Source organism: Abramis brama (assembly GCF_963993115.1).
Source record: "Abramis brama genome assembly, chromosome: 18".
In the NCBI taxonomy this organism is placed as follows: domain Eukaryota; kingdom Metazoa; phylum Chordata; class Actinopteri; order Cypriniformes; family Leuciscidae; genus Abramis; species Abramis brama.
This window is the reverse complement of record NC_139980.1, coordinates 14,012,187-14,030,269: the sequence shown is the minus strand read 5'-3', so window position 1 is coordinate 14,030,269 and position 18,083 is coordinate 14,012,187. Positions and strand designations below refer to the sequence as shown.

The window sequence follows — 18,083 nt, the reverse complement described above, 5'->3', positions numbered from 1 at the left end:
TTCTTTTTGTGTTGGAAAGCCCAGACCTGATATAAAACAGTTAAAATACAAATATTTATCATAGTGATCCACTGATATCTAAATGATTGAAATTATGTGAGCCCACATGTTTGTTTTTTTCCATGCTTTGACTGTAACTGGGTCATAATGGTTAAATATTACCAGCATGTGCATTCTACATTCCTGCTGTATTCCTTCAATCACAAACTGAAAAAAAGAGTGTGACAGCTAAACAGTGGAAACACAAATTTGTTTTGAGGTTCTTCCAGTTATTGCTTATAAATAGATCTACCATTTAATTCCAAAAACTTCTTGAAAAAAGAATCTTGAAAATATTTTTTTTAATAATATCAAGAAAAAGATTACATTTGTCTCAGTGAGAAAAAAAAAAAGATTGCATCATGAATGCTAAAGTCATATTCAGCTGTAATGCTATTTAAGGACATATTTCATAGTAAATGTGAGGTCAGAGTTAGGGGCCAGAATTGCACGTGTATCTGCTGCCCCCTATTGGACAATCAGCCATAGAGAATTAATATAGTTCACCCAAAACCATTTATTTCTACATGTCATTCCAAACCTTTATGAATTTCTTTCTTCTGGGGAACATAAAAGAAGATATTTTGAGAAATTCTTTTTTTTACCCTACAATGGAAGTCAATGGTAACCAAAACAAACCATTGCAGATTCTTCAAAATATCTTCTTTTGTGAAAGTCATACAGGTTTGTGAGTAAGTGTGAGTAAATTATGACAGAATTTTCTTTTTTTGCGTGAACTATCCCTTTAAAATGTTCAGCACATCTCAATATTCAATGCCAAATTTGAAATTTCATATCTAAAAATGACATAATTCTACTAATATCTACTAATTGAACTTTTTCATTAAAACAGTTAACAGAATTTTTTTTTATTCATGAGGCTAAATGCCACAGCTTAATTTTTATTTTACGCAGGATTTATACAATATTAACTGAAATATTTACTAAAATAAAACTAAAAAAAAAAAGTCAAAAATGTTAGAAATGTAAAAATAGAAATGTAAAAAAAAAAAAAGAAAAGTAAAAGAAATTAAAACCAGTTTATGTACATCCAGTCGAGAAGGTTTCAGTCCACATTTCTGCAGCACAACTCAGACATAGAGGTCAGTATTCACAGTTCTTTCTTGGACACCTCTGGTTTCTTCTCTTCGTTCGGCTTTGTAACGGTCACGCTCCTTAAAGTAATTTCTGACTTCCTGGATTGTTTTTCCCGTTAAAAAGGTGCCAACAGCATACAGAATTGCGGTTATGATTCCAAATAGTGCGACGGATGCATCCCCCCCATTTACGCTACAGTTCATCCAGGTATATCCGTTACGAGCATACAGTCGTTCACGTTGAAGGCACATGTCGGTTGAGTTCACATAGATCACGAAATGCAGGTACAAACCTACAGCAACCACGTAAGCCACTGCACCAATGATCTGGAATGCAAACTGTCCAATCAGGATCTTCCGTGGAAGCCTGTGGTCGGGTTTGTTGCCGGACACAACGAACAGGAGTGAAAGAACACCAAATGTGAGGCTGAAGGCGACGCCTCCATAGACTAGAGGTGCTCTCATTTGTCCGAACTGCATGTCAAGTTCACGCACCTTCTGCAGCTCCGTCCCCTCAAAAGGAATAATGGCGTCGATAAAGCTTCCGCCGCCCATACCCATCGCAGACATTCCCATCTGTGACATGTGAGCAGCCACAATGCAGATGAGCACCAACACATTGGTCAAGATGGAACATAACAACACGATACCTGAAACACACACAGAAACACATGCAACTACATAAGAAACTACAATCTTGTTTAGAGCAGGGGTTTTCTAACTTTTTAATGCCTAAAACCCCCAATTATGATGATCATCTGGTTTGGGACCCTCTTCCCAAAATTAATTGCAGCTATATGTTTTCAAGTACACAGACATTTACAAAAATAGTAAAAGCAGTATCATAAACATGTTTGCAAATTTAAATTATATTAATTTAGGCTCTCCTGTAGGTCAAACAGCAGAGCATGGTGCTAGCAACACCAAGGTCATGTGATCAATGCAAATGCATGAACTTACAAACAAACAAATATTATATACTGCACTAAAAAAATAAAAATAAAAATAAAAAAATAATATATATATATATATATATATATATATATATATATATATATAACATTTATGTCATATCAAGTTGTCAGGGTATCTAGTTTTTATCCAATATATAATATAAAAGAAACATTATTTAATTAAAAAATAAATAAATTGTACAGCCCTTTTCAGAAAAAAAATATTAGATGCTAAATATGAGATGCTACATTTTTATTTGTATCCCTCAATAACTATAATTTTTTTTAGAGAACATACATAGAATCCCTAAATGAAACATGTTTAACATATTAATTTAATATATTAAAAGTTTAAAAAGCATCAAAAATAAGAGATGAATTATGGGGGCCCTAGAATATTGAGTTGGACAATAAGGGGCCTTTTGAGTCAAAAAAGTTAATATCCCTGTTTAAAAGACAATCAATATATCTTCCTTAAATTGCACAATGTACTGGTATTGTGTACAACTGGCCATGTTTGTATCATATGAGTGTGGAAGAATGACAAATTGTGCATGTGTGTCATCTTATTGTGCATGTGTGTTTTTACAAGTATACAAGCAACAGACAGGTTCTGGAATTAAAAACTCCATAGCGAAATTAAATGAATATTGATTGAATTTTGAATGATAACTTATAAACCTTTAAAGACAGCCCTGCTGTGAGCTACGAGAATGTTAATCCATGGTATTTGCTTCTGCTGAAGCCGTCAGCCCACATTACTTCAGCTTATGATTTTTAAAATAATTGTTTAACAGTGAAAAACTACATTACCCAAAATGCTGTACAGAAAAAAACACCAATCAGAGATTTACACAGTAAATATAAAATCATTATTTGTAAATGAGTAGTTTTAAATTTCTCCATAGTTTGATGATTTATGATGAGTTTTATGATGCTGTTCGCAATGCTTGATGGGATTGTAGTTCTTTCCCTCACTAAAGCCGTTAAGTACAGTCTTGTACCTTTTTCTTTTTGTCTGATTTTCAAAAGCTTTTTTGCTTCAAATCAAAGTTTGTAGTGTTGTGATTCATCTTGTCGCTGATTGGCTTGGTTCGTGACCTATAACTCTTTAATGAAGATTTTTTTTAAATCCTTATGGAAAAAATTTATGGAAAATATACTTCCCGAACAAGCACTGCTGAAAAAGAGGGCCAGACGTTCTTGCACTCTATAAAGGTCACCAGCTAACATAATATCAAGTGAACAACAAAAATATTTTTAATAGTTAAAATATATAAATTAATTTTTGAAAAACAATAATAAATAATATAACAAAAGAATATAACTTAATAAAATGTTATATTTATAATATTAACAATATAATTTTATGACAATCTGAGACAATGTTAGAGTTCATTTAAACAGTGATATGCATATGCTATGCTATACCTGGTGTATGCGTTTGTTTACACAAGAGTGAGGAAAAAAATGTCACGTATTCTGCTCGATGGAAAAGAGAGAAGGTTTGTAAATGAAAGATTAGTATCAACAAGCTTTAAAAAAGCTAAACCGGTTAGACCAGCTGAGACGAGGAAAGGAGTAAATGCATAGTGTCATGTCAGAGGGTACGGCTTGAGCTAGAACCAGATCTGTGTGAGATCATGTTTAAAAAAATCAAGATCCTAAACTTGACACCCAAATTCAGAGAATTACTTGAAACAGGTTTAGACTCTATGACGCAGTTGTTTAGATGCACTGGTTGCACTGCAACATTTGTCTCCCATCCATTGATAGTTCTGGCCGTCTGTGAATGCCTACCTCTCCTGGAACAGACGTGAGAGCACTTTGACTCCCGGCGTTGCTCTCGAGGAGCGCTCCTCACAGATCTCTGAGCATTTCTGGGGTAGAACGGTGGCTGGCTGGAAGACCTGGGTCAGATATAGCATACATGATCTAAAACAATGGCTTGTAATGACGTACAATATACAAAGCAAAAAATGACTTCCTTTTCTTTCTTTTTTTCCTGGTGAATATTTGTGTGTTGTTGTTTGTTTAAACAGTTAGTATGTCGTCTCACCTCTCACTGCCTGATCGTCGGTCACTAGGACTGTCCCGTCGGCTGCTGTCTCTATTATCACCATTTCTCTCTCTCTGTGCACGGTGGTTTCTGGACGGCTGGCTCATTGCTTCATGAGGGAAAAGATGCTTTGGTGTATTATGTGTTTATAGCAGAGGTTTTCAAATTTTACAGAACCAGGGGACCCCGGCCAAACTTTGAGGGCATCGAGATATCCCAATATAAAAAGGAATATAATACTTTTCATTAATGACATACACATGCATATTATTTATGTATTTATTTATTAAGTATAGGTCTATACGTTTTTATGGCCTATAAGTGGATGATTTATCTGCCACAGATTCACCGTAACATCCAGGGGTTCGTGGACTTTGGATTTATAGAGTACAATTTCTATATTATATAATATATCATTAAAAATACAGCAAACATTTTTTCAGTAGACTGTATTTTAAAAATACAAGCCTGACAAACATATCATAATCACAACAGTCCCTTCTGAAATGTTAACCATGGTTTTACGACAAATAAAACCAAAAAAACATGGTTAACATAGCTACACTAACCATTGTTTAACCATGGCATTTGTAGTAAAACTGTGGTTATACAAATAGTAGCCTAATCAATCCGCCAAAAAAAACACGTTTACACTTTTACTTCAATAAAAACATGGTTAATTTTCGTAAGGGGTTCTTTTAACACACGTTTCAGCTTTCTGCCTCAATTTAACGCAAAGCAACCTGAGCGTCAGTATCGGTAAGTTTCACCTGTCTTTTGTTTCGGTTGACATCAGCAAGAACAACATTACACTTTCGTTTTTTCTTAACATATACCAAACAATGTTTGTAAACACCGCACAAAGATAACTTACTTGCTTAAAGGGCGCAGATCACATTTGTTTTGGTTTTCCAAATCAAAACTCCACTTCCCACAGACACAAGACCGAAACCCGTCAGTGAAATCTCGCGACGATTACCTGTAAGATGGGTGGGGCTGAGCAGGTGATATAGGTGACATAGGTGACAGACGCGGCTACTCTGAAACGTACTGTCAAAGCTCGTTATCTGTGTGGTCGCTTATTCGATCTGTCCTAAAAGATCCAATCCGTGATAACGGGAGCAAGGGTCACGGCAGACCGCCGTCTGAGATCATAGGCTTTTGTGTCCGTAACAGAAGCGGCTCTGTTTGGATCTACGCCAGTGCAGAGGAATCCATGGGGTTTGATTCATCCCAGCGACTCGATTCTTTTGAATCAGTTCACTAAAAAGATGAATTCACTGAGTTGATCAGTGAGGGTGCACACTTACAAGTTTCGAAACGGGGCACGGTTCCCATGAAAAATTGCTATATTTGCTAATGTGAAACCTGTCATGACTGACCCGGGTGCGCACCGGAGTACCGAACCCGATAGCCTACCTGGAGGAGGTGGTCTGAGTTCGGTTGCACTCGAACTGTGTCGCGATCTCAAGATCACGTCATTACGCTAGTGAGTGGCGATAAGTGAGTGTCTTTTTTGTTATGAATGAGTCAATAATCATTGACAAATGATTCTTAAAAAAAAGAAGAAGAATCTTTTTTTAGAATGTCAATCGCAACGACATACCAACTCGTAGCTACACACTGAGGAGACGTTCATCCATCTGCTTCAGGAACTGGAACTGGGAAGAGGGCGTGTTAGATCAACAGGTCAAGCATCTGAATTCAGAAGACAAACAGGAACGAACGCAGTCATACGCTTCAAAAGAGTCTGCAATGCGAAGAGACTTGATCACTTAAAAGATTCGTTCAAAACGCTGCATCTGCATCGCAAGAACGAATCATAGGCTGCGTCCGAAATAGCATGCTCTCTTGAATAAGTAGGCCTACTTATTTTTGAATAAGTAGCCTACTTCACGACCGCTAAAAAAAGCATGTTCTATACCCAGATAGCACAAGATGTCTGCTAAAAATCTGTTAAAATCATCTGCTGTGTAAAAACACCTGATAGACATCTTAGAAAAAGCAGTTTTACATACATTATAAATCTTAAAGACTTCTTCTAAATTGTTTATATGACATCTAACTGAAACGTCCTAGAGACGTATTGCAGATGAGCAAACAGTCTAAAAAATACATCTCGCAGACATAAAATAGACCTCTCCGAGATGTACTTGTGCTATCAGGGTATGAATGAGTGTGTGTAGTATATGTAATCTGGACGGACTACATCCGCCATGTTATCGTGTGACCCAGCGTCGGGTGTTTCTCAAACGGAAGGCTGCATCCTACCGAGACTGCATCCTTCCTAGTTCAGTCCTTCAGTCCTAGTAAGACTTGTAGGCTAAGTCTCCTCAGCATTAAATGCTAAAATGACACGGTCTAGTAAGTGCGCGTGGCGACATCATAAATGTTTCCACCCCTGCAGTCACGTCACGAAAAATACAATTTAAACTTAATTTTAGAAAATAACTTTGTATTACAAATCTTTACATTAACTGGCTTTCTATTAATGCAATGCAGTGAATGACAAGCATCTGCGTCTCCCAGTGGCTTACATTATTGACAATTTAGTGTTAAGTGATTAACTCACAGCAAAACAAAAGATAACATTTATACTTTCATGCACATTTCATGTGTCATTTCATAATAAACTCAGACGAGCTCAGTACCGACTCGTTTTCCGTCAGTTTATTTTCGTGAATTTAATGTGTGCAAAGGATTGTGGGTGATTTAAGGCCACGAAGGATACATCCAATGCATCCTTCAAAACAGGCCGAAAGAAGGACGCGAAATGAAGGCTGCCTTCCAAGGATCCTTCAAATTGAGACGGCCTTCAGCGACGTTTGATGACGTGGCAGCCGAGATTGCAGCCTTCCGTTTGAGAAACACCCAGTGTCGCTTCATAAATACTCGCCCGTGGCCTCATGAGATAGTAAAGTGTCAATTGTATGCACACTTCATAATCTCGCGGGAAGTTGGTCACCCGGTTACTTTTTGCCTACTCTTTTATGAGTACTGAATTCAGACATACTTCTTTTGTCACATACTGTTTTTCACCTAGGGAATGCGATTTCGGATGCAGCCATAAACACCACTTGAAATGGGTTGTTGCCTAAGGCACCTTCCTTCTGGAATGTCGTAATAAAATAACCTTATGTAATTTATATGCGCATTATGCAACTGTGTCAGTGTCGACTGTAAATGTCCAGCAATACGAAATAAACTCAATGAATAATTGTCAGATTAATACACTGTAACGTCTTTATGGGTTCCTATTAAGAATGCATGTAAATGTCTCAGATGTGTGTTCACTGGCTTTGTCGAATACAGTATAATAGAATCAATTATTTATGTACGGGTTGTTGCAAAAAGACTGCGTGTGACTTGGTATTTCACAAGGACCACATTCATCTGCTCTGCCATTGTTTTGGTTCAAGCAAGCAGTGCACTTTAAATAGATAAATGGCTTACATGTATTGTGCTCAGTGTCCAGTGACTTTTATCAAATTAATCTTTATGTTCAACAGATAGTTGGAAGCAGCTAGGTCTCTGTAGTTGTATAATTGATAATCACAGGCTCCAGATTGGTTAACGCTCCTAATTAACATAATTGATTTGCAGGCGTGTGGCCCCACCTGTTTCCAAGACAGACGTTTGATTCTGTTGTACGTGTGTGTGTTTGATTTTCCATGTTGAATTGCAAATTATTAGATATTGTAGTTTTTTTGTAATGTACATGCTGACACAGTTGTAGTAGAAATGGATTCTGGGCTTGAGGACCTCGAGCTGAGAGAGTCACAGAGGGAGTACCTGGACTTTTTGGATGATGATGTGAATTATTTTATTCTTTGTGTTTCTATTTTTGACCTGTTGTGGGTCTTTTGATTTGTGCAAACGCTAATTATTATTATTTTTTTTCATTTACAGCAAGACCAGGGTATTTATCATGAGAAGGTCAGGAGTATGGTGTCTGAGGGCCAGTGTCGCCTTATTGTTAACATTAATGACCTGCGACGAAAAAGTGAAAAAAGAGCTAAAGAGTGAGCATTATTTTAAAAACTAATAAAACATGTATGTTCTTGTTTTATTTAAACACAATTTTCTCATTTCATGAAGTACTTTGACCATGATGAATTGATCCCTGAATCTTCTGACAGTGATCTGATTAATGGTCTCTTCTCAATAGATTATTGAAGAATGCTTTTGCTGAGCTGGTGGCGTTCCAGAAAGCCCTAAAGGACCTTGTGGCTTCAATAGACGCCACTTACGCGAAGCAGTTTGAAGAGTTCCACGTTGGTTTTGAGGGCAGCTTTGGGAACAAACATGTGTCTCCACGTACTCTAAGTGCACGCTTTCTGGGAAATCTTGTGTGTGTGGAAGGAATTGTGACCAAGTGTGAGTAGGATTTACTTCATTTTACAAATTATGATTGTTAGATTTAACTATTCTTTTCAAATAGTTAAACATTTCAGACTCTGATTTTTAGATCGACGTGTTTAGGTCAGAGCTATGGATTTGCACTTAGTATAGATCTACGTGATGTGGATGTTTATTTCACCTCATGGTCATTTAAGTGGCTTCTATAAATGTGCCTTAGAAAAAAAGCATGGTTCTTTATGGAACCTTACAAAAAGGGTTCCATTTAGCACCAAAAAGGATTCTGCTATTGTTACATGCCGAAGAACCCTAATTTGGTGCTAAACGGAACCCTTTTTGTAAGGTTCCATGCTTTGAAAGTGCTATATAGGACCTTAATAGTGTTATAAATAACCTTTTCAATGATATTTATTTTCATTAATATTAGTATCTTCATATTATTAATATTACTATTATTTTTTATAAATTATTTATTAATATAATTTTTTTTAGCCCTCTATCTGCTGGGTCTTATATCTTGTTGCCTCTAATTGTGTTTTTCATTTAAAAAAAAAAAAACAGCATGTTGTGTCAATTAGGTACTTTTATTTTTTATTGACATGGCAGATTGTAGCAAAAATGACAGTGCTCTAACAACAGAGGTTAGCTGAATACATTAATAAATATCAATTGACATTGAACATGATATAGATGTAATGAAGACCAAGTTCCAGTGAAATATCTTCACAATCCCCTATGATGTCTTTATGTCCTCAATTATATGTGTATTCTGAGCAGTTTCTCTCTGCAGATGAGGTTATGGTACGCGACGGCATCTGAAATGCACAATTGAGTTTAGAGTCACATTGTGTCTCTTCCATTTGATTATGTAAAAACAATTATGTTCATGAAGGCCAAAATTAGCAAAAATGGACAGTATGAGCCCTTAAAAGGAAAAAGTGATATGAAGTCATGGAATAGCTTTAATATTTTTGTGACTGGGTATTTTTAAGCATAAAGTCATTAAAAAAACAAAAAAAAAACAAAAAAAACAATATGGATCATAAATTCCATATCTGTTACTTTGTGGAGAAGAGAAGTTGAGTATCCTTAACTAAACAGAGCTGCTCACACTTACATGTTATGTTAAACTAAAAAGAGAAAAATACATGATTGTTAGGAAATGATTGCTACTATTTTCAAAGTTATAATTTATAGACATTTTAAGAAATAAATCATTTACCTGTTCAGAGTATGTTGACAGTCTGTGTAGTAACTGTAGTTGTATATCTGAGCTCCAGAAAATCAGTAATGAGGAGGCTTTGACAGTTACAGATTTGAAAAGCAAAAAGGTGATGATGAACCCTAAACTCTTACACAAAGAACCATTTCAGCATATAAAGGTTTCTTCAGGACGATACGGTACTAAATAGAACTGTTACTACGTGTAAAGAACCTTTAAAGAACCATATTTTTTTTAGAGTGTATGCTTAAGGCTTGTCTGTGAAACCAGGTGAAGTTGTCTTTTGTAATTTGTATTTTCATGTGCTCTGTAGGTTCCTTGGTCAGGCCCAAGATTATGCGTAGTGTCCACTATTGTCCAGCCACCAAGAAAACCCTGGAACGAAAATACACTGATCTTACCTCATTGGATGCTTTTCCTTCCAGTGCCATCTATCCAACCAAAGTAAGTTATATTTGTATGGTTTATTTATTACTTATAAACTATTTAACCATTCTTTTTTTTTTCTTTTTTTTTTACAAAATAAAAAGTTATTTTATTTAACTATGTATTAATATAATCTATTAAACCATTTATGAAACTTTATTTGTGTATTTATTTATAAACTATTTAACCATTAAATTGAACTATTTAACCAAATAAAAAAGTTAAATATTTATAATTATATTTGTTTATTTATTCAAAATGTATTTATTTATTAAATTAGACATCAACCTTCTTAGTATTCCTCAATCAATTCATTATAACAATATTTTTTTTTTAAATGCCTGGTTTCCCATATATATATTTATATTTATATTTATATTTATTATTATTATATATTTTTTTAATTGTATAAGGTTGCTAACAACCTGAGGTGTGTAACAGTGTGAAAGTGATGTTTCGCTCATAGCCACTGCAGGCAGAAAACAAAAGAATAGGAAGAATCATCAGCAAAACTTGAAATAGCTCAGTGATTTAGTGCAGAGCAAGTACTGAACGCAATCATATATTAGTGTCACTGTCACTTGATGGTGGATCTGGTGATGAAGCTGTCAGCGATCAGCTGTCAGTGAAGATGTTGAAAATTGTTTTTTGAGATTGCGAATATGAGCCAGATGCTGAATGTACTGGGAAATGAGCTCTGATGCGGACAGTGATGATGATATAAAACTTTTTATCATCACGACAGGTAGATATCCATTAGATATAGATCCGGGTCGCTAAAGACCCAAATATGTAATAATGATAGGTGAAACATTCATGCATTTAAGGGTTAAATATCATTATTTATAATTGTATTTATTTATTAAACTATTAAACTATGTATTCAACTATGTAATATTTAACAAATTAATACATTTATTTATTAAGCTATTCAACTATTTAAATAAATATTTAATAAATTAACATAGCTTAATAAATAAATCTGTATTTAAATATATTCATTTGTTTAACTATTTATTTTCTTTCATTTAACAATTTAACTAATTACATATATTCAATTATATAATTAATGAACATTTTAATAAATGTACAAAGTTGTGTTCTTCTTTAGTTGCTCCTGTAACCCATTCTTATCATCGAAACATGGATGTTTATCCAGGAGCTAGTTGACCAAATCACAGTAAATGATCATGCCATGATAACCACTGATTTAGTATTATGATGACGCAAGAATCAAAATAAATCTTGCATTTGTAGGATGAAGAAAACAATCCTCTGGAGACGGAGTTTGGGCTGTGCTGCTATAAGGACCACCAGACGCTGACCATTCAGGAGATGCCTGAGAAAGCCCCTGCAGGACAGCTGCCACGATCTGTTGACATCATCACCAATGATGACCTCGTTGACCGGGTGAAACCAGGTGACCGTGTGCAGATTGTAGGGGTCTACCGTTGCTTGCCTGCGAAACAGGGTGGCTTCACCTCTGGGACCTTCAGGTGTGTGTATATTTGAACTTATGATCGGGTTGGAAGGTCATGTCCTCAGATCAACCTCTTGATTCTTTGCAGAACAATCATGTTGGCTAACAATGTGAAGCTTATGAGTAAAGAGATTGTGCCGACGTTCTCTGCAGATGATGTTGCCAAGATCAAGAAGTTTTGCAAAGCTCATTCTAAAGTAAGAGAGACGCATATGTGATTTATTCTAAACTTTAGAATACATTTATTCTAAATTCTCAAATTAGACCATAGAGTACTAATGGTTCTACAATGTTTGGGCTTGCCATGTTTTTGTGAAATGCAGCCCTGATCAGTTTCATCTTTGCTATGTGAGGTAAGATTATTGTTATGTTTCAGGATGTCTTTGAGCAACTGAGTCATTCTTTGGCTCCCAGTATCCATGGCCATGAGTACATAAAGAAAGCTATTCTGTGTCTGCTGTTGGGAGGCAATGAGACCAACCTGGAGAATGGGACACGCATCCGAGGAGACATCAATATTCTGCTCATAGGTTTGTGATGTTTATGATTATGGTTTTGTGAAAATGTATAACAGAAAAAAAAGTCTGCATACCTCAGCTCCAAGAATATTGAAGTTTATTAACAGATTCTCACAAATGTGACGTTTCTGATGAAGAGCCTGTGTGCTCGAAATGCCACCTTTGTCAGAGTCCGTTAATAAACGTCAATATTTTTTGGAGCTGAGGTGTGCTGACTTTATTATTTTATTTTTTTCCATTTTATTTTTGGCCGAGCACACACTTTGAGCAATATGCAAGTGATGTGCTTTTTTTGTGTGTTTTGTGAAAATGTATAAAATGACATTTATCTAGTTAAAAGTCAGAAGAGCATTAAAAGTCTGGACTTGTGCAGTTTATTTAAATTTAAATGAGTTTCTGGTGCTGTATCGAGTGATTTAATCGAGTTTAATCTATTTATACAAATGTATTCTATTTATATAAATGTATTTCTTATGTGAATTTATTTGTATACATTTATGTATTTAATCTATTTATAGTTGTTAAATTTAATCAATTAATTTTAGTTTAATCTTCAAATTTAATCCATTTATATACATTTTATTATTAAAGAATTCTTATGATTTTTTTTTTTACATTTAACCAATAAAAGTTTATTATATACAATTTATTTGTATTTAATTTTCTGATTAATTTATGGAATAAATTATTCATAAATAAGAAATACATTTATATAAATATGACATTTGTATAAATGCATTAAACCTAGATTAAATTTATAATAAATATTAAATTTATATGAATATAGGTAAATTATCAGAAAGTGTCCCACTTTACCAGTATTCACCAATAAATACATTTAATTTAAATAACCACTGCTAAGCTCCTCATGCCAGAGTCAAGTATCTCTTAAACATGTTAAGAAACACTGGAGTCAAATTAAACCTTTATGTAAATAGATTAAACTTTATTTTATTTATTTTATGAATTTTATTTGCTTGTATTAACACATTTATTTATTTTTTATTTATTTATAAGTAATTTCTGGCTCCATAGTGCAGTGTTTTTCATTTGACTGTTTTCAGGTGATCCTTCAGTAGCGAAGTCTCAGTTGCTGCGTTATGTTTTGTTCACGGCACCAAGGGCGATTCCCACCACTGGACGAGGCTCATCTGGGGTGGGTCTGACAGCAGCGGTCACAACTGATCAAGAGACGGGTAACGCTTTTAACATTTGTTGACAAGTACACATGCATATGTTCACCCAAAAAAAAGCAGACATTTCTAGACAAAAGTCTAAGACAAATCATTTCACTCATTGTGTATAGTGGAAATGCCCCTGAGTAGTCATTTTCTGTTCCTGCAAGTATTCAACTTTTTGTCGTCAAACTTTAATTGTCAAAATCATAAATTCAAATCTGACAACAATGGTATCTTAAAATTGGCATGATGAAGCTAAAACCTTTAAAGTGTGTTTTATCTGGCTAATCCAGGTGAGCGTCGTTTGGAGGCCGGAGCCATGGTTCTTGCTGACAGAGGTGTGGTGTGCATTGATGAATTTGACAAGATGTCTGACATGGACCGAACAGCCATCCATGAGGTGATGGAGCAAGGAAGGGTCACCATTTCCAAAGCTGGGATTCAGGCCAGGCTGAATGCTCGCTGCAGTGTGTTAGCTGCTGCTAACCCAGTGTATGGAAGGGTAAATAATGACTATTGGCTTGATTGGTTAAAATGTATAGGGGTAGTTGGTTTGCTATAGTGTCCAATAATCCTACTGTATTCTTCACCCAGTATGACCAGTATAAAACTCCAATGGAGAACATCGGGCTCCAGGATTCCTTGCTTTCCCGATTTGATCTGCTCTTCATTGTTCTGGATCAGATGGATCCAGATAGCGATCGGGAGATCTCGGAGCATGTGCTGCGGATGCATCGGTACAGAACACCGGGGGAGCCGGAGGGAACAGGTGAGACTCACGGGCGTAGCTTGAGGGGGGGCAGACTCGCCTGGGGGAAGTTAATAGAAATTACCATTCTTATATATAAGAAATATAAAGTAAACATTTGGTAATAAATGTTTCTCCAAATGTCACAAATAAACGGCAATAGGCACGATTGAATATTTATGTCGTTATTTGATTTCAATGTTATGGTTAACAAAAACTGAAACTAATTAAAGCATTTCAAATATGCTAAAATAGAATAACATAGCCTATGAATGTTAGATTAAAATTAGAATTAAAAAATTAATAGAATTCTTGCCTTTAAAACTAACTGAAATAAAAATGCACCTATATGCATGTTTACACTTCTACCACCAATGTTATCTGGCGTCAGAACGCACATGGATATGGATATGCTTGGCTATATATTTATATTAACTTAATTTATTTTATTTAAAAAAAAAATTAAATGGATATTTTAAATGCTATATATTCATATATATATGAGAGAGAGAAAGAAAAACAATGTAAAATAAAACGTTTTTTTTTTTTTTTTTTTTTTTTTTTTTTTTTTTACATATGTAGGCTACTTGTGTATGTGTATAGAGAATATAAAAAAAATACTACATTTCATTACATATACATATGCGTCTAATGAGAGCAATGTATTATGTAAAATATTGTATATACACGTGTATAGACAGTAAAATATTTAATTTTCATTTACATTATATTTCTCTCTCTACACACACATACATTTACATTACATTGTATTAAATTTATTGTAACCTGTACACCACTTGGAATGTCTCATGGACCACAGTTTGAGATCTACGCTCTTCAGTTTTCAGCTTTAGATGCTTGTCAGCTGTTGCTCTCATTCTGTCATGTCTATACCAACAGCGATGCCACTGGGAAGTACAGTAGATGTATTCGCCACAGAAGACCCAAACATCACAGAAGCATCTGAGCAGGAGCTACAGATCTACGAGAAAAAAAACAACGTCCTGCATGGCCACAGGAAGAAAAAGTACATGTTTCTTAATGTTTCCTTAGAAAGTTGTGTAACTTTCTAAGGAAACATTAAACTGTCTGCCATAATCCATTGGGTTTTTGTGGTACTCATCATAATCATTTGAAAGGGAGAAGATTGTTACCATGGAGTTCATCAGGAAGTACATCCATGTTGCTAAGCTGGTGAAGCCAGTCCTCACACAGGAGGCGTCGGACTACATAGCAGAGGAGTATTCCAGACTCCGGAGCCATGACCAAGTCAACAGTGACTCTGCCAGGGTCTGTAGAGCACCACTACATCACATAATACAATGAAGTTTTGTACATAAATGTTTATATTATGCATCATACTACTGTTACTCTGGAATTGCTTGGTTTGGTATAGACCGACTGTGTCCGTTCCCACAGACGATGCCTGTGACTGCTCGAGCTCTGGAGACCATGATTCGATTGTCCACAGCTCACGCCAAGGCCCGCATGAGTAAAACCATCGATCTGGGAGATGCAGAAGCAGCACTTGAACTCATGCAGTTTGCGTATTTCAAAAAGGTATGTAACTGTTCACATCTAGAACTGATTGTAGTTCGTTGTCATCTGCGTTTAATGTAATTCGGCATGACTTTGTAGATTCTGGAGAAGGATAAGAAGAGGAAGGTACCCGAGGACTCTGAGCTGGACGTCTCTCAGAGCCAAGAGACAGAGAGTCAAAGGAACCTCAGGTCAGTGTGAATGGAAGCTTGACGTTACAGTAAAAGAGTGTTTGAGTAGTAGGTGTGAGCTGACTCTGTCTACAGGAAGCGTTCTCGCATCTCTAAAGATGATGATGTGGAAATGACTCAAGAAGGAGAAGACTCTGACCCTTATGATTTCACCGAAGAGGAAAACAGTAGGTCAACTGATTCAGTTTGACTTTCTCAGTTAGCTTTGCTAGAAACCAATGCAGGTTCTTGTTCAATTGTTGTACTAAATGTGACCCTGGACCACAAAACCAGTAACAAATCGCATGGGTATATTTGTGGCAATAGCCAACAATACATTGTATGGGTCAAAATTATCGATTTTTCTTTTATGCCAAAAATCATTAAGATATTAAATAAAGATCATGTTCCATGAAGATATATTGTACTTTTCCTACCGTAAATAAATAAAAGGTTTATTTTTGTTAGTGGATGCAGCAAAATCGCGAACATAATTGGACAACTTTAAAGGCAATTTTTCTCAATGTTTCAATTAATTAATTAATTAATTAATTATTTATTTATTTTTTTTGCACCCTCAGATTCCAGATTTTCAGATTGTTGTATCTCGGCCGAATATTGTCCAACAAACAAAACATCAATGGAACGCTTATTTATTCAGCTTTCATATGATGTATACATCTCAATTTCAAAAAAATGACCCTTGTGACTGGTTTTGTGGTTCAGGGTCACAAATGTCAAGGCTATTCAACCCAGTTATTGTTTTTTCCTCTACACTGAATTTTAACCCTATAAAGCCTTCTGTATCAGATCTGTGATGTAAAATTATAAGACTAAGCTTTCAACATGATCAAAACGTTGCTGAAAAAAACTGTTCTACGTGCCTCCTTTCGTCTGATTAATAGTTTTTTGTTTTTTTTAAGTAAAAGTCCTATTAGTATAATTCTAATAACACCCCCTTCATGTTGTGGTATAGACAGTCTTTTTGAGCTTCAAAACTAAACAAATAACTATTTTAAGATGAACATTTGCTGGACTAAAGCAACTTGATTATCCATATACATTTTTAGAAAAATGTCATAGAACGTATATTTGTAGATCTCTCAAACGTCATTGTATTGAATTGCATTATATGTTTGCCCTAAACAATGAAAACTACAGATCTTTAATCATAAAATCATATAACAATGCATTTAGATATCATCTAAGACATTATCAGGATATATATAGAGTGATAACTGAAACGTAATGCATGTATAATCAAGTAGTCTACTGTTGTTTGTGCAAGTATACTGTTATAAATATCTTATTGATTGCATTACAATCAATCATGAATTCGCCTTTTTTTTTTTGGCCATAAAATATCAACAACAGCACCAAATTTCGCATATTTTTGTTCAGTTTGTCCCTGACTTTATTTCAGGCTTTACAGGGTTAATATTTTGAATATATTCAGTGGCATTATAAATTTGAAAATGGCCCAAATGTGGTGATGATGATGATGTTAATGATGACAGCTCAGCCGAGTCAGAAGAGCAAGCCAGTGTCTCAGAGGAGCAGTCAGAGGAAGAAGGTTGACATCAGCCAGGACAGGTACAACAGAGTCTTCATTTTCAGATGTCAGATTCTGGCCTGTGCTAATAATGTGAATATTTTTTTTCTTTTTCTTCACACATTATTCTTCCACTACTAGAGTTTGCACTACATTGATACTACATTTGGAATCTCTCATTCTCTCCCCCAAATCCACTGTGGATGGAAAACTGTCAAAATTATAGTTTATATTGGTGTTCTTACAATTTTGCTTTTTAAATAAAGTATGAAAAATATTGTCTGCTCCTTGACAATGATCTCTGTTGAGTTTGTCAATTCAACAGGCTAACTGGACATTAGATATGGAGACTGATTTTTGACAGACTTTCATTTGCATCATTTTTAGATTGAAAGTCTTCAAGGCGGCTCTACTGAAGGCCTTTAAGGTGACCCGGACTCAGTCTGTGGCAGTGCCTGATCTCCTGACTCACATTAACAAAAACCAGGATGAGGAGTTTGACCAGAACGAGATTAACCTTCTGCTGGAGCGCATGCAGGATGACAACCAGGTCATGCTCTCAGAGGATGTGGTGTTTCTCATCTAACGGATTGCCAATAGACCGCTGCAGCTTTTGCAAATTCAGAGATGTAGATAACATTGCAAATATTTATATGCCAGCACTTTGTAACAAATTACTAATAAATTGTGTGAGCATTAATATTTGTGATTTTTTTTTTGATTGTGCATTTTATTTTATTCTT

The 18,083-nt window shown here is 35.3% G+C and overlaps 2 protein-coding genes across 3 annotated transcripts; one reads left to right on the top strand and one right to left on the bottom strand.

Annotated features, from left to right (window-relative positions):
* Positions 1-8: 8 nt before the first annotated feature.
* LOC311069110 (MARVEL domain-containing protein 3) lies at positions 9-5,894 on the bottom strand. Of its 2 annotated transcripts, none has more exons than XM_084092055.1 (4): positions 5,023-5,389; positions 4,149-4,257; positions 3,890-3,999; positions 9-1,786 (listed from the first exon to the last, which is right to left on the bottom strand). In XM_084092055.1, the coding sequence occupies exons 2-4, from the start codon at positions 4,253-4,255 to the stop codon at positions 1,131-1,133; spliced, it is 873 nt and encodes a 290-aa protein (XP_083948181.1). In that variant the 5' UTR covers positions 4,256-4,257; positions 5,023-5,389; the 3' UTR covers positions 9-1,130. The 2 variants fall into 2 exon arrangements, with proteins under 2 accessions (XP_083948181.1, XP_083948182.1); XM_084092056.1 differs by lacking the exon at positions 5,023-5,389 and adding an exon at positions 5,755-5,894 and having other exon boundaries at positions 15-1,786.
* Positions 5,895-7,889: 1,995 nt separating this feature from the next.
* mcm3l (MCM3 minichromosome maintenance deficient 3, like) lies at positions 7,890-18,038 on the top strand (the record flags this gene model as incomplete). Its single annotated transcript, XM_084092058.1, has 17 exons — positions 7,890-7,961; positions 8,058-8,170; positions 8,317-8,525; positions 10,043-10,173; positions 11,413-11,651; positions 11,724-11,832; positions 12,012-12,165; positions 13,218-13,349; positions 13,625-13,833; positions 13,926-14,100; positions 14,980-15,106; positions 15,219-15,369; positions 15,499-15,639; positions 15,718-15,809; positions 15,885-15,976; positions 17,306-17,381; positions 17,728-18,038. 17 exons carry the CDS (start codon positions 7,890-7,892, stop codon positions 17,924-17,926), a joined length of 2,421 nt encoding a protein of 806 aa, XP_083948184.1. The 3' UTR covers positions 17,927-18,038.
* Positions 18,039-18,083: the final 45 nt, after the last annotated feature.

Coding starts and splice junctions, on each gene's coding strand:
- LOC311069110 (XM_084092056.1), bottom strand. CDS start 4,255: ATGAGCCAGCCGTCCAGAAACCACCGTGCACAGAGAGAGAGAAATGGT. Junction 4,000..4,148: donor CGACGATCAGGCAGTGAGAG/GTGAGACGACAT, acceptor TATCTGACCCAG/GTCTTCCAGCCAGCCACCGT. Junction 1,787..3,889: donor TCACGTCTGTTCCAGGAGAG/GTAGGCATTCAC, acceptor TGTGTGTTTCAG/GTATCGTGTTGTTATGTTCC.